A 24,657-nucleotide genomic window follows, 5' to 3' on the forward strand; every position below is an offset into this window, starting at 1 on the left:
TACCACTGTGGTTGGAAAAGATACTTGATATGATTTTAATTTTCTTAAATTTTTTAGCACTTGTTTTGTCTCCCAAAACATGATCTATTCTGGGAAATCTTTCCTGTGTGCTTAAAAAGAATGTGTATTCTACTGCTATTGGATGAGATGTTCCAGAAATGTCTGTTAGGTCCATTTCATCTAAAGTATAGCTCAAGTCCGGTATTTCCTTATTGATTTTCTGTCTGGATAATCTATCCACTGTTGAAAATAGGGTGTTGAAGTCCTTTACTATTATTGTATTGCAACATATTTCTCTCTTGAAATTTATTAATATTTGTTTTACATATTTAGATGCTCTGATATTGAGCGCGTGTCTATTTACAATTGTTGCATCATCTTGATTGATTGTTCCTGTCATCATTATAGAATGACTTTCTTTGTCTTGTTTTAGTTTTTGACATAATGTCTATTCTATCTGATGTAAGTAAAGCTACCTCCACTTTATTTTGATTTCCATTTGCAGGGAGGTTTTTTTTTTTTTTTTTTTTGGTATCATGTCACTTTCAATCTATGTGCATCTTCAAAGGTGAAGTAAGTCTCTTATACGTAGCATATAATTGTGTCGTGTGTTTTTTTGTTTTTGTTTTTATTTTTTTGAGACAGAGTCTTGCTCTTTTGCCAGGCTGGAGTGCAGTGGTATGATCTCGGCTCACTGAAACCTCTGCCTCCTGGATTCAAGTGATTCTCCTGCCTCAGCCTCTGGAGTAGTTGGGACTACAGGCGTGTGCCACCATGCTCAGCTAATTTTTGTATTTTTAACAGAGATGGGGTTTCACCATGTTGGCCAGGATGGTCTCGATCTCCTGACCTTGTGTTCTGCCTGCATCAGCCTCCCAAAGTGGTGGGATTACAGGCATGAGCCATCATGCCCTGCCTGTCTTGCGTTTTTATTTACTCAGTTACTCTATAAACTGTACTTGGTTCTAATGATGAGATCGTGGGTTGAATTTAGGATATTCTTAATATTGAATAATTTACATTTTAAATCCAAGGGTAGGTTCTTTTAGGCTAAAACCATTATGTTTATGGGGCTGGTGTAGAGATCAAATGGAGAAAACAAATAATAAATCCCAAATAATTGTTACTATATTTTTCTATGTCACACTGCCCTAGGAAGAATCTTTTGTCTTTTCTACTGACAATACAAAACAAAACAAAGCAAAACAACAACAACAACAACAACAAACCTTCTAGACCCTTACTGTTTAAGGGCAGACACATACATTAAAAAAACATTAAAATATCTTTTACAGAGTTGTAATAACGTTAGGAGAGTGACTATAAAGGAAAATGCCAGCAAATGTGGAGTATGCCTTAAGAGTAATTGTATTTTAAACTAGAACAAGAGAAGAAAAGAGATTTTGTGAGTGTCTTCTTCCGGTTGCATTCAGTTTTTGATAATATGCAAACAAAATCTTCAGAGTATTTTTGTGAAAATCCTAACGTATAGCTCCAGGATTTGAATTCATGGCACCCGAGAATCTAATAATTTCTAAGACCCCCTCTTAAGACATCAACTTTTCACTTCTTGCTTATACCCTCAAATCTCTTATCAGTTAAAAAATACTCTCTCCCTCCCCTCTCACCTTCCATTGCAAAGCTTGACTTCCCTCTTAGTTCAAGCGTCAACAGATGGTCTTTTATGAAAGCCGTGTTTTTTCTTGCTAAGCCTGTGGTTATATGTCAGTTTCCAGAATTTTCACTATCAACATAACTCCTCCCTCCCAAGTTCTATTTTTAACTGTCCTTTTAATTTTGGCTTGTTCTCCATTAGATGACCCTGTCTTTTGACTTTTGTGTTCTATGAATAGAGGCAAGAGCAAAAAGATGTTGAAGAGTATGCTAATCTACACTTGCTCTAACGTGATATTGGCCGTAGGGAATGCATCACACCTGGTGCATCCCAATGAGTGAAGAAAAAAGTATAAAGGAGCAGCTGCCAACTTTTCAGAAACATGATCACCTTCCCTCCTCCTGCAAACAGGGTTGTGATTTGGTGAGATTTAAAATCGCAGCTCAGTTTGGCCTGTCAGCCTCTTAACTGACTGCTTTCTGGCTTCTATTACATTAACGATGTATCCATCACTGTTGAGATGAAATAGTCTTTTTCTTGGTGAAAATCATAAGAAATAAATAAATAAATTTAAATGTCTGTCACAATAAGGACCTCAAGAAAGATTTCACCGTTAGTGGTTGTTGCAAGCTCCGTTCCCTGCAGATTAGTAAAAGTATCGGGAGAGGACAAAAACAATTAGCTTGAGATAAGTGCATAGGAAATGTTAATAAGATGCATAGGAAGGGAGTAGAAGAGACAGGAACAAGAGTAGAAAGGAAAAATAAGACTTGGATGGAGAAGATGGCAATTTTTGCTTGTATCTTTGAACTCTGGCTTTATTGGCTTTTTAAAAACATATAGTGATATATAAGACTCTCAAATGGAAATAAAACCCTCCTTAGACTATCCTCATTCAATAACCTTCTCTTTTATTTTTCTTTCAAAGTACCTGAAAGAATAGTGTCTCACCTTGTTCATCACCATTTACTTCTCCATTCAGTGCAATCTGTCTTTCTCCCTCATAACTATTCTAAAACTGCTTCGGTCAAGTTGACTTCGAGCTTTTTTTTTTTTCTTTTTAAATTATTTTAAGTTCAGGAGTACATGTGCATGTTTGTTATGTAAGTAAATTGTGTGCTGTGGGGGTTTTGTGTACAGATTGTTTCATCACTCAGTAATAAGAATAGTACCCAATAGGTAATTTTTCAATCCTCATCCTCCTTTCAGCTACCACCCACAAGTAGTGTCCTGTGTCTGCGTCCCTAAATTGTATGACTGGCAATTGTGATTTCACTTTACATCATCCAAAAATGTGGATCACTCCTTCTTTCTTAAAACGGGCTCCTCTCTTGGCTTCTTGTGTCCCGTTCTCACTTGATTCTCCATCTATCCCTTTGACCACTCCTCTTTCAAGTCTCCTTTGTGAACTTGTTTTCCTTGACTGCCCATAAATACCGTGTGCCCTACTTCTCAATCTGCTCTTCTATCATTTGAAACATTCTCCAGCACATCATTTTCTCTATGCACCAAGTCTTGGTTATCATCTACATACTAGAACTTTCCAGAACTCTCTTCTGAACTCTAGATCTGCACCCTTCAGATGTTCACTGAGTTGCATCCTTTGCACATCCTCTAGAAACATCAATCATAGCACTATGGATATGTAACTCATTCTCTTTTCTTTAAACCTACTGCTACAGTTGTACTTTCTCTCTTAGTTAATGGCAAAATCAATCAAGCCAGAAGCCTGAAGGTCATCCTTGGTTTCTTCCTCTTCCTCTTCCTGAATCTTACTGGTCACCATTTCTTACCTTCTAAAATGAATTTTCATGTATTCCCTTCTCTTCATTTCTATCATTCTGCAATTAATTTAGAGATAAAACTTCTAGGTTACTGTAATAGCTGTCTAATACTCTTTCTGTTTCTGCTATTGCCTCCCTTTAATTCATTTCTCATATTGCCAATTTTGTGATCTTCCAAAATTCAAATCTGTTCAAACTTCTTCCTGGCTTAAATCTGTTCAAGAATTCTCCACAGCTGGAGAATGAAATCTAGACATTTAAAACACTTCTGATAAATGTTATGACCTCAGCCCTTGCTCTTTCTCCTTTTGTTTCATCCTGTGATCACCCTATGTGAATGGCTTTGAAATTCCATAAATACACCATGCTCTGCTAAACTTCTGTGGTTTTCTCCTCATGCTTGGAGCAGTCTTCTGTCACAAGTGCCCCTGCATAATTCCTACCTCTCCTGTATGTTTTAGCTCAGTCCTTGTTTCCTCTAGTAGGCCTTCTCAGAACATCCCAGCCCTTGCTTTCAATCTAGGTTAATAATTGCTTCTCTCTGTGCTTTCACTGTAGCTTGTGTTTAACCTCTATATTGACACTAATCAAATTATATTGTAATTGTCTGCTTGGTAGAATATTGTTTTGAAATATTAATCCAGATTTTCATCCAACACTCACTTTCCATATATTTTCTATACCCTTTGCCTTTCTTCCACTTAGCAGAATTGCTTTAAGGGAGAGGCAGTACTTAAAAAAGAAAACATAATTTTTAGATAAAATTTCCTGAGATTTAAATTAATAAACAATGAGAAATTCTACCTCAAAAGGACTCAGGTCATTAACAAAAGATTAGGAAGAAAAGATGAGCAGCCAGTCTCCATCAGACTAAAGCTTCTTTGGACTGAGTGAGGGGTTGAGAAATTAGAGGAGAAAGAGGAGAACCAAGAACCGAGAGGTGGAGTGTCCCTGGGAACTGTGCAAAGATTTTGTGGCCTTTTATTTAGAAGGTGTCCTTTTCAAGTCTGTTAGGAAGCTGAGGAGAGAATGACTTAGCGTTTTCTGAGGGTGACAGATGTTTTCTGTTTCATGCCTACTGTCTCAATGCTATTGAGTAAGTGGCCACATAGTAACTTCATGTTTTAAAATTAATTCAAAGCTAAGGGGATATTACTTGAGGGAATAGGATAGAGGAAGATTCCTGCTAAAACCAGTTGGATCTGGTTCTGCCACAAGAGCCCCAGAATAATCAGGAAACATGTGAAGTCTTTCTGGGCTCCTAATTTTTTTTTTAAGTTTTGAACTGAGTTTTATTGATTGTTATAAATTTATCTGGGGGCAAAGGATTACAGTCTAAAAAATGCATTTTATAACATTTCAAAGAGGAAATTTTTGTGAGCTCTTTTGAAATGAAACAAATTTCCAATGTTCATTTAAAATATTTATTAGACATACATATTAAGGAATATTTAGTTTATCAATGATGAGTTTTTTATTGATATAAACTTACACATTTTCCTCTATCACAATGGTTTAAGTTCATGGAGGGTCAGGACTCTATTGTATGTATTTTCATGTATACTGAGAAATTAGCATATAAAAGGTGTTTTGTAAGTATTTGTTGATAATATAACTGGAAATCCCTTAATTTATTATCATTGTTTTCTTATTTTTGGTTTCTTAGGTGCTACCTGCTTTGTGTACCCAGGGAGGTTACCCTTCTATTACCAAGTTCAGTTCAGGAAGCTAATTTGACCCATGGGGCTCATGTGGATCTTCCAGGGACCTTCCCCCTTGACTGATTTTCAGTGCAGACTCCTGGAAATTGCCCTGAGGAATACTTGGAATAAATTCTCTAGAATCAGTTCTGTTAGCACAAGAAGAACACTACAAGATTGCAAAATTAGTAGTAAGTCTGCTGTGATACAAATAGATTGGTAGCTGGGTGCTTCCCCATGCCTTGAGGTGCATGGCCAAGGAGAGCCTGCACAGCATCCTAATCATCACTGCACCAAGTATTGTGCATTAAATGACACCCATTCCATTCACACGTCCCATCCACATGTTGTCCCTGTTGACTGCCCTTGCCTCAGGCTATGTCAGTAGGGTGCCAAGTGATCATCAAACCTTAGACTTCTGATTTAGGGACACATGGTCTTCAAGTTGCAGACCTGAAGACCTTTTACTTGCTTAGCAGCTATTCTTGATCCTACAGCTAAGGGCTTTGTAACTCTGGAACCCAGTCAATTGGGTCAGATAGAAAGTTACCGATCTTGAAAGATTACGAGCATTAGAATTCATTCCTGTGCCTAAGTCCAAATTCATGTGTGAGATACTCAAAGCCCTAAATATGTTCACTCTTCATCTTCAGTTCAAACTCAGTGTTGTACCAAAGATTATTGAAGTGGAAGAAGAAATGGAAATAAGCATCCTAGGATGAAAAATCATACAAATTGAAAGGAGACGAAAAACATTAATCAGACTAAGCCTAAGAAATTCAGGAATATAGTCTCTTAGATATTTATTGTAATCTTCAAGAAATAAAACAAGATAAACTCAAAGAACAAAAACCACTTTCTATACAGAATTCACATACAAACTGAATACCTAATAGAGCACATACCATTTTTACACAATTAATTTCAATAAAGATAATTAAAACTTCACAATGTGAATACACTTCATAGCTTTAAACCCACACAAGAGCTCCTGTGGACACATGAAGAGTCACAATATTTGCTATGCAGCAGTAGTTTTCCACTAAATGTCAGTCACTATATGAAAGCATTAAGCTGTTTTCAATATTTTCTTAAGAAGAGTTCCACAGTGCAGTCACTGAGAAGGAGCCAAAAGTGCCTGGTTCCAAAGGAAGATCTTCATCTGTGCATTTCCAGTGCCCTTTATGGGAAACATGGAGCTACAGAAAAATCTCTGGGTACACATCTGCCAGGTGGCATTTGTTGGACAATCTCTCATGGGTTGGTGCACTGGCAAATGTCTAAATCAACTGCTGTAATGTGGCATTAAAGCAATTTGCATATTGTGGCTTGAGCTGCTCAGCACAGAGGAATATGATGATACAACAGCTTGTCTTCCTCATGGAGACCAAAAGGTAGGGAGCTAAACTGGGATAATTTGAGTGGTTTCAAAGGGCCAGTTTGGCTGTCTTAAGAAAAACAATGATCTATAGCTGATAGCTTTGTCTCTCTTCCATTCAAAGGAAAAATAACTGTGGACTTTCCCACTTATTTTCCTGGCACAATCTCCTCACTACCTTATTCTTTCCGGAATTATGTTTGACCTCTTCAATGGAGCCCTCTCTGACTCTTCCAGTTCTTACAGGTCCCCCATTCTCTGTGATCCTATACCCTGACATAACCTAGCATTTAGATTATACCTGGACTTTTTTTCCCTTGTTCTCATTAGGGGCAGGAGCCATACCTCTTCCATGTTTGATTCCCACAGCACTGAGCATATGGAGTTCAATAACTATGTGACAACTAACTAAACATTCAACCACACCCTTAAATTATCATTCTAATGTTGGCTACCTGCTTCCATTTTAAAAAAATTTGGCACAAGGTTGTCACTAATCTCCCTATTTTACCCACCTTCACTTGACTTCTTCAGTGGGTTTTGAGAGCTAAGAACAAATTTCAGTCTATCACAGTTACATTCAGGCCACATATCACCCACATAGACCAAATCCATTTAATATGATTGGCACATCCTCACATGTCAATCTCCAGCCAAGCACCATAGAGAGAACTGAAGGCTTTATATGATGAACACATGGCCATGGTCATCTAGAACCAACTGTCATCAATTTTAGTGAATATGTCATAACTTGTTTTTCTTCCTAAAGGTTTCATGACTTATCCACTAATTGAATGAAAAGGCAAAGCACAATATTAAAATGAATGCTTTGCCTTAAAAAGAGAAATGGCAAATAGGAGTTTAAGATGGTTATTCTACTTTAAAATTCACATACATAAACATTTATAGCTTTTAGTTATCCAGCAACTAGGCTTAAATTCTTGATTTTGCATCTCAGTGAAGTTCCAGGCCACCAATTAGCATTAAACAAGGGAGTTTGAGGATGAATATATGAGTTTATGATGGCATTACGAAGTATTCAAGGATTCTGATTTGTTCCTCTTATATCACCAGTGTGGACAACTGAGAATTGAAAGTGAATACAATGTCAGCTACAACCTAAAAATACATTGGTATTTTAGAATTCCCAGGGTTGACAGTGTTGAATTCGTAAATAAAACACAAGTTTGAGTAACAATAAAATATACATACAAATACAGAGGTGAACATTTTTAGTAGACATGTCACGTGATCAACCTTTCTGAGAAGAAAAACATGACTTTTCCTAACGCACATAGTTTTTCTTAGGTATCTAAATTACTTGCTTAAAAGTAAAATGTACACTTTTATGTGACAAAGAAAATTTTGAGTTATAGAAGGAGATGCTTTTATAAAATAAATGAACAGCCATTCTGATTTGACAATAAAATCCACAATTCTAAAAGACAAAATTGACACGTATTTCCAGATACTAAATGTTTGGTTTTATAAGAAAAAAGTATTTTGAAGTAGGCACAGAGGGGTTTTACATGACACCAATAAGATATTTACTGTATAAATTGCACCACTAGACAAATACAGCTACAAGAAAATCATTTGAATAAGTCACACAGCTATCAAAGCATCTCACACATTCATTATAATTCACTCTTTCATACTAGTTTATATACACTGAGTGAGTCATTAAATATTGCACTTATTGGCCCATGAACCCTCAATTCTGAGGTGTTGAAAATAGAAAACAAATCTATTTTTATAACATATTTCATGCAACATTTAAGACATTTCAGTTCTACAAACACCATTAAATAGTTGTACATTTGGACAGTCCAATGGTATCACATCACGTCTGACATTAACAATATATTAACAGGAATTACAGGACAGTTTTCCTTCAGCACGTATCCTAGGGATAATGAGACAATGCATGGAAAGCCATCATATTGATACAGCAAACAATACCCAAACTTTACTTTTACGAGAAGTATGGAACCACTTGACAGATGTAAGTCATGCTCACGTCCCTGAAAAGGCAGGTGTCTGAGTGGCTCATGTACCATCTGTGTCTGTAAGAACAGCATTCACGAACCTAAGCAATACCTAGCTCCAAATAACATGAATGCAAAATAATTTGCATCAAGAAATAAAGCCACAGCCAACTCTCACTTGTCCACGATGAAGGAAATATGAACACAGGTGAATGAAATACACAGGTAACCCCAAACCTCATTTCAGCAAGTAATGGCTGTTTGAAACTCCACCAGTAATGGTTGCTGATGGGAAGTAAATGGTGAAATTTGAGTCTCATTTTCTATTCTTGGTCCTGTCATTCCATGAGGATAGCATTTTGAAAAACTGCAGTAATTTAAAAGAAAGTCAGAAAGTAAAAGAGAACTGCAAATAGTTCAGTTTGTCCACTAGCTAGATGGTCTGATCTTAACACTAGAGCTCTGAGTGAGGTTTTAAAATAACTCATTTCTGTTATCTAGAATGTTTGCGAAATGTATTCCCCTCCACTCTCTCTGTTTAGAGGAAATTAATTACACGCACAGACTAATCAAACCAAATTGGTGTGAAGAATCGATTTTATGGACCTTATAAGTAAGATGTGAGTTATAACTGGAACATAGTAAAAGTTCCCTTTTCCCTAGCACTGAGAAAGCACCATAGATGGAATTTTCCCTTCTTAAAAAAAAAAGTATCAGTGTTTACCTGATACCTTTGTATCAGGCGAGTGAGCCTGTGAGTGACTGTTGAGAAGGGCAGCACTGTGTGTGTAATCTAAGAGCAAATATTTCAGTGTATCAAAGGGAAATACTATTTGACTGGAGTGTCAAGCATTTCTGTAAATGTTTTTAAGAAAAAAATTATTTGTGAAATACCAGTAACAATAGGTAGATACGTTTTAGATAAATCCCCCAACTTGTTTTTTCCCTGTTTGGGGGTACTATATTTCTACAACCTAGAGCCCTTTAGACATAGTGCAGTGCAGGGGTAAAGGCTTTTTTATTGTGGTCATAAACTTCATCTTTTACTTGATTTGATCCAGTAAATTCTATGATATAAAACAGGTTTATGTCTTTAATTGACTTTGGTCAAAAATTCATCTAAAATATGAAGAACTCCCAAAAGCTGGCTCACAGGTTCAGCATACGAGAAAGACTTCACCATTTTACAGGCAAACTACTAAAGCGAAGGTAGTCAACGCACACAGGCAGAGTTGAGCAGAGCTGTAGAGGTTGCATTTTCCAGGGAGTGACAGAAAGGCCACATGGTTGTAGTTGCTCATATGGCACCCGGACAGCACACTAAGTGACTATACGCGCAAAGGAACAGAGTTCCGGGTTCTCGTCATGCAAACTGTAATTGTGAGAGAAAGCGTTCTTCAGATGGACAGGCCAGCTCTGAAGTAAGCCACACCAAAAATACCTGATTGAGCATTCCAGTAGTACTATGAAGATTATTAACAAACACACAGTAACTTTTTGGTCTAGAAGGGTTTTAGTTATGACTTTTTTATAAATAAGATTCATATCACAGTTTTTCACATGCAGGTGCTACCTCAGCTTGCTACAGCTTGGTAGTGTGGATAGGCTTTTGATATAGTCCCACAAATGCCACACTGTTAACTAAAAGATCACATAAGGTACACCCTCAACCATGCACTAAGATACATGTTGGATAAAGCACATCACAATGAACCACTGATTATGGATTACCATGCTCTAAAATTAATGTTGCTTCATGGAAGTTCAGTTAATAGTGGAATGTATTTAACTTTTAAAAGAGAAGAAGAAGGTTGTATATACCCGAAAGTCTATCATCAGCATAGATGTATTTAAAATTGAAAGTTTAAATTGGTTCCTTAAAAAATAACCAGTGTACTAAACAAAAGGCCTATAATTGATATGATTTAAGTAGGTGAAATATGTATTTGTTTACTGAGTGTATTGATGTCTTGTATAATTTGGGTTGTAACTTTGTAGATTTTGTTTGTTATCACAATGCCACAACTTTCTGCTACAACTGAAGGCATCGTCATAGTTTTCTTTCCAAGTAAAATCTTAGCACTTAGTTACCACGCAGCAAAAAAATATACTGAACTTCAAGTGACTGTAAGGAGGAACTAGAAGAACCTCCTAGCTTTCACAATCATTAGAAGTTCATCAAGGCAGTTGAAGCTGTTCACTGGGGGCAGCAACAATGAACTGATTCATTGTCCTGAAGCAATTTCTCTTATGAGCATGTAGAAGTAATGCTAACATTCAAACTGCCGTCTTAGGACGCTTCGTGCACCTTCTATTTCCATCCCCATCTCCAAAAACTGAAATGCTGATTCACTCTGAGGATGGCTATTTAAGCGAAATAATTTTCAGTCCAATTTTTCAGTTGCATTAGGAAAAGAAAGGAAGGTACCAACACCAAAGCTCTTGGAAGAATCTATTTGGTACAGTTAAGGTTTATTCCTAAAGGTATTTAGAGGAGTGAAAGTGGTCAGGTAATGAGTAGCAAAGGAAAATAAATTCATACTTAAAACACTAATTTAATTGCATCCAAGACAAGAGATAAATGTGTATGACTTACAAACTACTAGGAGTATGTACTTTTTAAAATGTCTTGTTCTTTTAAATATAAATTTAGTTAGGCCATTGATAAAAATGACCTACATTTAGTTATGTATTTAGACTATTGATAGATGATGGTTTAGAGTGTGTGTGTGTGTGTGTGTGTGTGTGTGTTGGCCAAAAGGCTGAAAAACCTTGGAATAATTACTTATAATTTATAAGTAATATAGCTCAGTGTCAATGAAAGCTCACTTAGTTAACCTTGGGTTGGTCCCACCATTTACCAAATTTGATGTTAAAACCCAGTTTTTTTATGCAATTACAGCAGGAACGTAAGTGTTCTTTCTCTTGAGCTCTGTGACTGTTTCTCTGGAACCTCTCATTGAATTTTTTGGAATGGAAATCCTAGCAGGGTGGGAGTTTCAGAACTGAGAATCAATGAAAAAGGCTTCACTTCCATTGGGGTTTAGAAATTAGAAAGTATCAGATGTTTCTTGGCAATGACACTTAGGCTATTGTTGCATGCCTCTCCCCTGAATGGCTAAAATGTTTCCACTTCGGGATGTTTGACACTGTATAAGTGGGAGCTTGGCTTAGGGCTTCCCCATCTAAGGGCCAATTAATTTCAACAGCAATCAGTTCTTCAGGGAAGGGGTTTTCCTCTGAGCAAAACTCAGCTCTTTCACTTTTAAATACTGTCTCATTTTGCTTTTCATTTTACCACAATACACACATCAAGGTCCTTCTGAAAAAGCCATCAAAATATTCTTTTTAAGCTTTTTACATCTATTTATGTTTGTGGGTTGAGGGCTGCAAAGGAGGATGGGAAGGGTGTCCTGCTTTATTAGTTCCTTTTAGATTGTACAAGTGAGCTTAATAGCTATATCGTTTAACACGGCCACATTCTGGCCCAAGTTACAGAAATATTATAACATTGTGCAAACAGACTACTGCTGCAAACAAATCTGTTTTTACGCCCCCTGCTTCTTTCTCTCCCTTCACTGTAATTCCTGTGATTTTCAAGTTGGTTGCCTCATTAAAAGCTAATAAAACATTAATGTTTTCTTGTCTTTACTATGCTAAGACTTGCTTTGCAGGGCGCCAAAGTAGAAATGTACTACTGATTAGTGGATCTTCAACTAGGAAGGTGAGAAATAACATGGAAATGCTTAAAGCATTCCAAATGCTCTCTCCCCTAATTTCCAACTTTTAACTTACTATAATGTGTGCGACCTACTTCTGTGACTTGTAAGGATTTATTCTCCAGAGATATCTTTAGATATATGCCCGTTTCACTTGTATTCAATACTTTTATGGGAAGCCTCTCTATTTTTGAAAAGAGGAAAAAATTTCTTTGACATAAACACCAAAAAAGAGAAAGTTCACTTAATGAAACTATCCTTCCAAATCCACCAAATAATCCCTGCTGCCTTCCTAAATCCTAGCAGTAAATAATGCTGGATAGTGATCCAGAGGCGAAGTTTCCATGTTGCTCTGTACAGCTGATAGGATTTGTTGTTTTCTCTTTATTCATATAGGTTCTTTAGGAATTTGTGATACAAAATTAGAATGTTCCAATGGTTTCCTCCCTCTTTTAAATTGCTAGGGACCCTAAATATTTCTGAAATTGAAACACTACAGTTATAGAATGTTTCCTGTGTAACTTAAGCATTCACGTAATAGGAATATGCTTTAGAATTTATGAACATCTGGACTTAAAAAGATGACTATAGAAAGATCCCTTAAAAAGATCCCTTTTTCTTGGGACCCTTTTAAATCTGATTTAAATAGCATCTAAACAGGTAAAAGAACTTAGCTGAAGTTTGAGAAGATGGCCGTGTTTGAGGAGGCAAGTCTACATCCTATGGAAAGAGGAGCCCTAACAAACTTCAACAAAAGCTCTAGTTCAAGAGTGGTGATGGTTCCAGAAAGTGATGGTGGTAGTGGTGTGCATTATGGGGGTTGGGGAAGGCAAGTCACTGAAAACTAAGGGAGCTTGGACCTTGGAATTCCATAGCTACTCATACTCTTTTTGGTTACAATGCTTGTTGCATAACTGGCATTCAGTAGATACATCTCAATCTGTTCAATGATGCCAAATATTCACAGAGTTGGGTAGGATCAGTGGAAAAAAAGTCCTGGGTAGTTATTTGCTTATTTAAACATGTAAACAAAGATTATTGTTAAATAGCCCCAGTCAGGTTGTATTAATGACTTAGGAACATTGCAAAGACCTTAAAAACAACATTTCAATATCTTTATAGGTCAATTATCTCCTCAGTTATTAATAACAGTGAAATAAAGACACAGTTCCCAACAGTAAACTGACCAGACTCATGACAGCATCCCTAATCATGAAAAACTTCCATTTGATTTTCAACTAAGAGTAAAGCAAATGAAGTCTTGTGACATCTTCTGTGTGCGCGCGTGTGTGTGTGCGCACGCGCACACACACACACACACGCACAGAGCAATTCCTTGGTCATCATTCCTACAAGTGAATAGCATAATTTGAATCAATGGGACAAAAGCCAGTTGTAGCAAAATTATAGTCTGATGTCCCAGAAGTAGTCTGAGAACAAATCTGAAACAAAAAGAGCCTAGCAGACAAATAAATAACAAGTCACATGCAGGTACCAGATGTTTATAGATGGATAGTCCTTACAAATTTAAGATCACATATTTGCCACACATTAAACAGGAAATCTCCCAAGAATTGAATGCATGTATGAACCATTGACATTAAATTATTCCTTCAAATAATTATTAGGCAGTATAAATGAAGGCTAACAGACCATTTACAAATGCTGTTTCGTGGAGCTGCCTGAGTGCATGGGGACACTAGCAGGCACAGTTGGGCTGCGGTGGAGGAGGGGTTTCCTTGAGTCTTGTGTTCTGCTTTGCAGCAGTGATGGCAGGATCAGTCTCCAAACTCTCTGACATTTTGTCGCAGATGATATCCACAAGGCGCTCAAATGTCTGCTTGACATTAACGTTATCCTTGGCACTTGTTTCAAAAAACTCAAAACCTGGAAGAAACACACAGAAACACAACTTGGTTATTTCACATTTCTGAAATTAAATGGGACTTGATTATGGCTTTCAATGGTGATGAGGTGATGGTGAGACATCAGTGGGTGGTGGGTTTGGGGTAGGTAAGAGATTAGAGGTGGGCAGGAGGTACCATTTAAGCAAATGTTACCATCTCTTACTCCATTAACCATGAACAAAAGAGTTATAAAGTGGAATTGGTGATGTTCACATTTTATTTTTCTCTCTTGATTCATTTGCATTATCAGCATGACTGAATAGATTTAAAATATTCATTGCAAGAGTTAGTAATGACAACAGTAAGAATCCTCAACACCAAATCTATCTTTAAGAATCTTCAACACCAAATCTATCTTTTCCATCCCTTCCCTCAGCCCCTAGTCCACCATGTAGACTCTTGCAATCTTTTCGTGGCATCATTTGGCATTTTATTCTGTTTTTATTTCCAGATTCTACCAAAATTTATAATTTTAATTTTTTAAATCAATTTAAAGCTCAGAAGCCTTGGTGTGCTTGTTCTGCTGTAAAAGGGAATACCAAGCTCCAATATAATCCTGCTCTAACTTTTCCATTTCTGCCCTGCTGCTGCCTAACAATGGGTCTGAGAGTAGCCTTCTAGTAAATTTTCAGTATCTAAAAGGACACAAGATGGCACTGAAGAGTCATAAGATTTACCTTAAACCTGCTTCAGCCTCCTTCAGAAAATTTTTGAGCAGTGTTATTCCAACGGCCCTCCAGGGCTTTGTGTACCTCTGCACCGATCAGCTGGGTGATAACAGATGCTTTTCCATAGCATCTGTTATCTATCAGCAGCAATGTCTTTACCAACATCTGGGAAAGGGCACGTGGTAAATTTCAAATGAGCTGCCAGAGATTGTTAAGAAGGTACAAAGTGCAGCAACAATTTCACACGTTCACCTATGTGCCACTGTACCTGGGCAGAAGCAGCCTTAGTGTGCTGCTCTGTACACAGTCTTATCACTCTATTGTTTGTATTCACATTCCACTGGCTGAGCTTGCCAGTCAGTTGCCATGACAACCTCCCCACTAGGCCAGCCAGAGATTGCTCTGGTCCATTCAGGGGACATTGATTTAGAATGTGTTGGGCTGAACATAGAAAGGCTTTTCTAATCCATTCTGAATTTTACACCCTATAAATCCTTCTGGTTACATCTGGCCCTATCTCAGAGGAGCCACATGGATTCAAAATGATTAAATCATGTGATTTCATCCCAAGTCCTGGGGCCAAAGGAAAAAGAACAGACTAATATTTTGCATCCATGTCAAAATCCCTCAAATAACCTAGAAATACTTATTTTCTAAATAGTATTGAAGCTAGACAACAAAACGCAATTGTCGTGAGATAAAATCTCCAACTTAGTCGTTATACTATTTGGTTCAATGACTACATCTGAGCTTGAATTTCACTAGCTATTCTCTTGTTGAAATCCACATGAATAACTGCAGGATTGGGGCTGAAGAACATCAGTAGAGTCCAGGTTCTATAAAATAGAGGTGGATATTTCAAACCATTGTGGCTTATATTTTTCTTTCCTTTTGTCTCTCTGGACAATGTTTATATGGTTCTCTTATAGTCTACATTTTAAAAATCTACAGATAAGGCCATCTGGTGTTAACAGAGCTCTCTTTTCTAATGTTTATACAGTCTTTAGAGCTAGATCATTCAACTTCCAGTAATTCAATCCAGATTTGGGTAAAGGCAAGTATGGATCTAAGCAAGATCCTTGTTGCTAAGATATCAGAAGTATTGGTATCCTTGTGGTGATTTTCCCAGACCTAATGGGAGGATGCTTTATGTCATAAGATATCAAGAACCCACTGAAGAATTCAAAATCTCTGAATGAGGCTTTGAAGAAAAAACATCCAATAATTTGGTACAAAGGTCTCATTTACAAGTTCAATTTTTTCATCTCTTTTGCTAACACTTCTTGTCCTTATCAGTATGATTTGGGAAGTCACTGAGCTTGAATGGTATCATAAAAGATTTAGCCATTATGAAAAGATGATAATCCGCACAAGACATTGTCAAATGTGACTCCTTTAGCCTGGGTATCTCAACACCCTATCATCATATTGGTATACAATTTGAGGTTAGTAAAATGATCTTTGATCTCAGAAGCCAACATGCTCTCAGCTTCTCAACCTGAACTGGAACCCTAAGATTATGTGGCTATTAAAGAGACAGTGTGCCAGAAATAATGGCACCCATTTATTCAGCATGCTGAGAAGGCAACATGACATGGTGAGAGACAGATTATCAGTCAAAAGATGTGGGATCTAGCCCCACTTACCAACACTTCTAGCTTTGGGACCATGAACAAGTCACTTTTTAAAAAATCCTTACTTTCCTTATTTATGACATTTGCCTTACTTACAGGATTATCATGAAGCTAAAATGAGAAGAGATAGGCATAAGTGCCAAGCAAACTAGAAAATGGTATGATAACAACAATAGCAATAATAAACTAACATTTGTTGAGTGATTACTATATAATGGGTACTATTCAAAGCATTTTATACATTTTAACTCATTTTATCCATTAGTAGATGCCATTATTTCCAATTTACTGATGAAATAGAGGAGGAAAATGGCTCTGTAATTTGCTCAAGTATTTCCTTGCTCAGCTAGTAACTGGCAAAGCTGGAACATGAACTACTAACTTGTACACTCTCCTGCTTCTCCAGATACACTGAAAAAGTAAGCTACAATTTTGTTTTGGCTAAATGGTAAGTCCTATGTTAATTAACAATCACAATATACCATAAACTTTCATCAAGTTAAATAATCAGAAAATAATTAACTAGATTTAACACTGCCAGTAAACCAAATGAAACAATCTTTCTTGGTGATTCCAAAAGTACTCTGATATCTCATACTGCTTAAGATTCATCAAGATGGTCATCGTGACAGCTGTATATCTACACAGAATTCTAGATTTATAGATATAAAAGGTTATGGAGGCTGGGTGCAGTGGCTCATGCCTGTAATCCCAGCACTTTTGGAGACTGAGGTGGGTGGATCACCAAGGTCAGGAGTTCGAGACCAGCCTAGCCAACATGGTGAAACCCTGCCTCTACTAAAAATACAAAAATTAGCCAGGCGTTGTGGCACATGCCTGTAGTCCCAGCTACTCAGGAGGTTGAGGCAGGAGAGTCGCTTGAACCTGAGAGGTGGAGGTTGCAGTGAGCTGAGATTGCACCACGGGCACTCCGGCCTGGGTGACAGAGCGAGACTCCGTCTCAAGTACATAAATAAATAAATAAATAAATAAATAAATAAATAAATAAAGGTTCTGGAAGTTAAAGTGCCTCTCATTGACCAGATATGCTGGGATCTCTTGTTATAGGTTTGTCATAAAATAAGATATTCAGGATAGAAATCAATATCATTAGTATTTTAGCATGTAGTAGTTTAGATTTGGGGTACAAGGATTTAGTTTAGGATTGGGGTACAAGTGGGGCTTGATTTTCTATCCAAGCAAATCCGTCTTTTCATTCAATCATCTGCGTATGACGACATTCATGCCCAAAACTGTGCGTGCCCGTGGGTGCTTAAAGCTTATGGCCTAAGTTATAATCACTAACCCAACCACTACAGCCTTTGTTCTTCACTAACTCAGATTTTTTGGCTGTTATTTCCCAGTATCTCTGTATTTTGAGATCAGTTCTCAGTATTCTGAGCTTGTTCTCAGAGATCTTTAATCTCCCATTCATATACACCAATATCAGTGGGAGGCTGGGTCAATGATGCTTCAGAAACAGAGTCATATAACTTTGAAGATCACATCCAATCTACTGGGTAGAAGAGTGTTTTTCAACAAGATCAAATAAGTAGCCCAAGGTCACACAGCAAGCCGATTGTGAAGTCTGACAAAAACCTCCTGTTAAATAGGTTACCGATTTAGCTTACAGCCTTGAACACCTCCTGTCTTTCAGACGACATCATCTAGAATTAGTATTTTCAGCTCATGTAGGTTTCTTCATCAGCAAATCAATGAAGTCTTTCACTTATCTGTAGAAACTCTGATCATTCTTTCTCATGCTTCCCTTAACAAAGCCTTTCTAATCTCTCTGGCAGAGGCAGGAGGCACTGTTCCTGAGATGCATGAGTTTTACACCATGGTCCGGCACATCTCTGTTGTTGGCTTCCTCATGCCTAATCCTGAAAGGGTCACACCTGCCCTTTCCAAAAACCACTACAGGTACAGCGGGACACTAATCCCTTCAGGTTCACCTGACATTAGGGACCAAATAAAAGCTTGGAAAGGTTTTGTTTGATAAAACATGTTAGCTATGCTGAGGAAAGAGGAGCAGAAGCACAAAGCCAACCTGTGTTCTCTTCATGGTGGACACTGAAAGAGCAAGCAGAGACAGGCAGTGTAAGCCAGACTTCGCTCTAGTGCCAAAGGCTGTGATCCTTCACCCTGACTTCATAGGATTGGAGGTTCACCCTGATTAGAATCACCTAAAGTATGGGCTGGGTGTCATGGCTCATGCCTGTAATGCCAGCACTTTGGGAGGCCAAGGTGGGAGGATTGCTCGACCTCAGGAGTTCCAGACCAACCTGGGCTACATAGCGAGACCGCACCTCTACAAAATATACAAAGTTTAGCTGAGTGTGGTGCCACATTCCTGTAATCCCAGCTACTCGGGAGGCTGAAGTGGGAGGACCACTGAGCCTGGGAGGTCAAGGCTGCAGTGAGCAGTGTTCACGTCACTGCACTCCAGCCTAGGTGACAGAGCAAATCACCCGATGTGCTTAAAAGTTTCTGAACTCCACTCTACACATACTGAACAATGGGAATCAAGAGGGGTGTATGGGGCTTCAGAATATGCATTTTTAACAGGCTGCTTGGGAGGTTTCCTATGCACATGTAAGGTTAAGATTTACCCTCCTCTGTACACCCATGTTCATAGCAGCATTATTCACAATAGCCAAAAGGTAGAACTAATCCAAGTGCCTATCAACCTATGAATGGATAAACAAATGTGTTATACACAAACAATGGAGTATTATTCAATTTTAAAAGAAAGAAAATTTTCACTCATGTTATAACGTGAATGAACCTTGAGGACATTATGCTAAGTGTAATAAGTCAGTCACAAAAAGACAAATACTGATTCATGCTACAACATGGATGAACTGTGAAAATAGTATTCTAAGTGAAAAAAGCCTGACATAAAGGACCATATCTTATATGAGACCATTTTATAAGAAATGCCCAGAATAGGTAAATCTATAAGACAGGAAGTAGATTAGTGGCTTCCTAGGCTGAGGTAGAGAGTGAGGGAAAAGGCAGAGTGAATGCTGATGGGCAGAGGGCTTCTTTCTGGGGTTATGAAAATATTACAAAATCGACTGTGATGAAGGTGGCACAGTCCTGTGAACATATCAAAAACCACTGAATTGTACACTTTAAATGGGTGAATTTTATGGTATATTAATTATATCTCAATAAAACTCTCTCTCTATATATATATATACATATGTATGTATTTATATAGTAAGGATCACTGTCCTAAACGAATGAGAATGTATGTTGCCCTTAGAGATTTTTCTGAGAAATCCCATGACCGACTGGGGAAACTATTCCAGTGAATGGAAGAATCCCCTACCACAAAATGGTTCCCATGCTCAACAAGAACGCTTCTTACACGTGTTTAAATCTAATCCTTTTTCTCTGGTCTCAGTGGAGATGAAAGAGCAGCTATTTTACTTTTTTTTATTTTTTTATTTAATTTTATTTATTTTTTTCTTTTTTATTATACTTTAAGTTCTAGGTTACATGGCCACAATGTGCAGGTTTGTTACATATGTATACAAGTGCCATGTTGGTGTGCTGCACCCATTAACTCGTCATTTACAGTAGGTATATCTCCTAATGCTATCCCTCCCCCCTCCCCACACCCTACAAGAGGCCCTGGTGTATGATGTTCCTTTTCCTGTTTCCAAGTGTTCTCATTGTTCAATTCCCACCTATGAGTGAGAACATGAGGTGTTTGGTTTTCTGCTCTTGTGATACTTGGCTGAAAATGATGGTTTCCAGCTGCATCCATGTCACTACAAAGGACATGAACTCATCCTTTTTTTATGGCTGCATAGTATTCCATGGTGTATATGTGACACATTTTCTTAATCCAGTCTGTCATTGATGAACATTTAGGTTGATTCCAAGTCTTTGCTATTGTGAATAGTGCCGCAATAAACATATGTGTGTGTGTGTCTTTATAGCAGCATGATTTATAATCCTTTGGGTATATACCTAGTAATGGGATGGCTGAGTCAAATGGTATTTCTAGATCTAGATCCTTGAGGAATCGCCACACTGTCTTCCACAATGGTTGAACTAGTTTACAGCCCCACCAACAGTGTAAAAGTGTTCCTATTTCTCCACATCCTCTCCAGCACCTGTTGTTTCCTGACTTTTTAATGATTGCCATTCTAACTGGTGTGAGATGGTATCTCTGTTGTTTCGATTTTCATTTCTCTGATGGCTGGTGATGATGAGCATTTTTTCATGTGTCTGTTGGCTGCATAAATGTCTTCCTTTGAGAAGTGTCTGTTCATATCCTTTACCCACTTTTTGAGGGGTTGTTTTTTTCTTGTAAATTTTTTAGAGTTCTTCGTAGGTTCTGGATATTAACCCTTTGTCAGATAAGTAGATTGCAAAAATTTTCTCCCATTCTGTAGGTTGCCAGTTCACTCCAATGGAAGTTTCTTTTGCTGTGCAGAAGCTCTTTAGTTTAATGAGATCCCATTTGTCAATTTTGGCTTCTGTTGCCATTGCTTTTGTTGTTTTAGACATGAAGTCCTTACCCATGCCTATGTCCTGAATGGTATTGCCTAGGTTTTCTTCTAGGGTTTTAATGGTTTTAGGTCTAACATTTAAGTCTCTAATCCATCTTGAATTAATTTTTGTATAAGGTGTAAGGAAGGGATTCAGTTTCAGATTTCTACTTACGGTTAGCCAGTTTTCCCAGCACCATTTATTAAATAGGGAATCCTTTCCCCATTTCTTGTTTTTGTCAGGTTTGTCAAAGATCAGATGGTTGTAGATGTGTGGTATTATTTCTGAGGGCTCTGTTGTGTTCCATTGGTCTGTATCTCTGTTTTGGTACCAGTACTATGCTGTTTTGGTTACTGTAGCCTTGTAGTATAGTTTGAAGTCAGGTAGCGTGATGCCTCCAGCTTTGTTCTTTTGACTTAAGACTGTCTTGGCAATGCGGGGTCTTTTTTGGTTCCATATGAACTTTAAAGTAGTTTTTCCCAATTCTTTGAAGAAAGTCATTGGTAGCTTAATGGGGATGGCATGGAATCTATAAATTACTTTGGGCAGTATGGCCATTTTCATGATATTGATTCTTCATATCCATGAGCATGGAATGTTCTTCCATTTGTTTGTGTCCCCTTTTATTTCCTTGAGCAGTGGTTTGTAGTTCTCCTTGAAGAGGTCCTTCCCATTCCTTGTAGGTTGGATTCCTAGGTATTTTATTCTCTTTGAAGCAATTGTGAATGGGAGTTCACTCATGATTTGGCTCTCTGTTTGTCTGTTAATGGTGTATAAGTATGCTAGTGACTTTTGCACATTGATTTTGTATCCTGAGACTTTGCTGAAGTTGCTTATCAGCTTAAGGAGATTTTGGGCTGAGATGACGGGGTTTTCTAAATATACCATCATCTCATCTGCAAACAGGGACAATTTGACTTCCTCTTTTCCTAATGGAATACCCTTTCTTTCTTTCTCTTGCCTGATTGCCCTGGCCAGAACTTCCAACACTATGTTGAATAGGAGTAGTGAGAGAGGGCATCCCTGTCTTGTGCCAGTTTTCAAGGGGAATGCTCCAGTTTTTGCCCATTCAGTATGATATTGGCTGTGGGTTTGCCATTAATAGCTCTTATTATTTTGAGATACGTTCCATCAATACCGAATTTATTGAGAGTTTTTATCATGAAGTGCTGTTGAATTTTGTTGAAGGCCTTTTCTGCATCTATTGAGATAATCATGTGATTTTTGTCTTTGGTTCTGTTTACATGCTGGATTACATTTATTGATTTGCATATGTTGAACCAGCCTTGCATCCCAGGGATGAAGTCCACTTGATCATGGTGGATAAGCTTTTTGATGTGCTGCTGGATTCAGTTTGCCAGTATTTTATTCAGGATTTTTGCATCGATGTTCATCAGGGATATTGGTCTAAAATTCTCTTTTTTTGTTGTGTCTCTTCCAGGTTTTGGCATCAGGATGATGTTGGCCTCATAAAATGAGTTAGGGAGGATTCCCTCTTTTTCTATTGATTGGAATAATGTCAGAAGGAATGGTACCAGCTCCTCCTTGTACCTCTGGTAGAATTCGGTTATGAATCCATCTTGTCCTGGACTTTTTTTGGTTGGTAGGCTCTTAATTATTGCCTCAATTTCAGAGCCTGTTATTGGTCTATTCAGGGATTCAACTTCTTCCTGGTTTAGTCTTGGAAGAGTGTATGTGTCCAGGAATTTATCCATTTCTTCTAGGTTTTCTAGTTTATTTGCATAGAGGTGTTTATAGTATTCTCTGATGGTAGTTTGTATTTCTGTGGGGTCGGTGGTGATATCCCCTTTATCATTTTTTATTGCATCTATTTGATTCTTCTCTTCTTCTTTATTAGTCTTGCTAGCAGTCTGTCAATTTTTTTGATCTTTAAAAAAAAAAAAAAACAGCTCCTGGATTCATTGATTTTTTTGGAGGGTTTTTTGTGTCTCTATCTCCTTCAGTTCTGCTCTGATCTTAGTTATTTCTTGCCTTCTGCTAGCTTTTGAATGTGTTTGCCCTTGCTTCTCTAGTTCTTTTAATTGTGATGTTAGGGTGTCAATTTTAGATATTTCCTGCTTTCTCTTGTGGGCATTTAGTGCTATCAATTTCCCTCTACACACTGCTTTAAATGTGTCCCAGAGATTCTGGTATGTTGTATCTTTGTTCTCATCGGTTTCAAAGAACATCTTTACTTCTGCCTTCATTTCGTTATGTACCCAGTAGTCATTCAGGAGCAGGTTGTTCAGTTTCCATGTAGTTGAGTGGTTTTGATTGAGTTTCTTAATCCTGAGTTCTAGTTTGATTGCACTGTGGTCTGAGAGACAGTTTGTTATAATTTCTGTTCTTGTACCTTTGCTGAGGAGTGCTTTACTTCCAACTATGTGGTCAATTTTGGAATAAGTGTGATGTGGTGCTGAGAAGCCTATATATTCTGTTGATTTGAGGTGGAGAGTTCTGTAGATGTCTATTAGGTCTTTTTGGTGCAGAGCTGAGTTCAATTCCTGGATATCCTTGTTAACTTTCTGTCTCATTGATCTGTCTAATGTTGACAGTGGGGTGTTAAAGTCTCCCATTGTTATTGTGTGGGAGTCTAAGTCTCTTTGTAAGTCTCTAAGGAGTTGCTTTATGAATCTAGGTGCTCCTTTATTGGGTGCATATATATTTAGGATAGTTAGCTCTTCTTGTTGAATTGATCCCTTTACCATTATGTAATGGCCTTCTTTGTCTCTTTTGATCTTTGTTGGTTTGAAGTCTGTTTTATCAGAGACTAGGATTGCAACCCCTGCCTTTTTTTGTTTTCCATTTGCTTGGTAGATCTTCCTCCATCCCTTTATTTTGAGCCTATGTGTGTCTCTGCACGTGAGATGGGTCTACTGGATACAGCAAATTGATGGGTCTTGACTCTTTATCCAATTTGCCAGTCTGTGTCTTTTAATTGGAGCATTTAGCCCATTTACATTTAGGGTTAATATTGTTATGTGTGAACTTGATCCTGTCATTATGATGTTAGCTGGTTATTTTGCTCATTAGTTGATGCAGTTTCTTCCTGGCATCAATGGTCTTTACATTTTGGCATGTTTTGCAGTGGCTGGTACTGGTTGTTCCTTTTCATGTTTAGTGCTTCCTTCAGGAGCTCTTGTAAGGCAGGCCTGGTGGTGACAAAATCTCACAGCATTTGCTTGTCTGTAAAGGATTTTATTTCTCCTTCACTTATGATGCTTCGTTTGGCTGGATATGAAATTCTGGGTTGAAAATTCTTTTCTTTACGAATGTCGAATATTGGCCCCCACTATCTTCTGGCCTGTAGAGTTTCTGCTGAGAGATCCACTCTTAGTGTGATGGGTTTCCCTTTGTGGGTAACCTGATCTTTCTCTCTGGCTGCACTTAACATTTTTTCCTTCATTTCAACTTTGGTGAATCTGACAATTATGTGTCTTGGAGTTGCTCTTCTCGAGGAATATCTCTGTGGTGCTCTCTGTATTTCCTGAATCTCAATGTTGGCCTGCCTTACTAGGTTGGGAAAGTTCTCCTGGATAATATCCTGCAGAGTGTTTTCCAACTTGGTTCCATTCTCCCCATCACTTTCAGGTACACCAATCAGATTTGGTCTTTTCACATAGGCTCATACTTCTTGGAGGCTTTGTTCATTTCTTTTTACTCTTTTTTCTCTAAACTTCTCTCCTCACTTCATTTCATTCATTTGATCTTCAATCACTGATACCCTTTCTTCCAGTTGATCGAGTTGGTTATTG

General features: G+C 37.8%; 1 protein-coding gene across 2 annotated transcripts in view; it reads right to left on the minus strand.

Moving 5' to 3' along the window:
- Positions 1 to 5,877: 5,877 nt before the first annotated feature.
- Positions 5,878 to 24,657, minus strand: part of LOC105499424 (RAB3C, member RAS oncogene family) — a 292,548-nt gene continuing 273,768 nt past the window's right edge. For both annotated transcript variants that reach the window (XM_011771980.3, XM_011771979.2), the window contains exon 5: positions 5,878 to 14,071. In XM_011771980.3, the coding sequence (XP_011770282.2) occupies positions 13,884 to 14,071 (188 nt within the window). In that variant the 3' untranslated portion in view covers positions 5,878 to 13,883. The remainder of the gene's footprint in view (positions 14,072 to 24,657) is intronic.

This window comes from Macaca nemestrina, chromosome 6 (genome assembly GCF_043159975.1).
Source record: "Macaca nemestrina isolate mMacNem1 chromosome 6, mMacNem.hap1, whole genome shotgun sequence".
NCBI classification, from domain to species: Eukaryota; Metazoa; Chordata; class Mammalia; order Primates; family Cercopithecidae; genus Macaca; species Macaca nemestrina.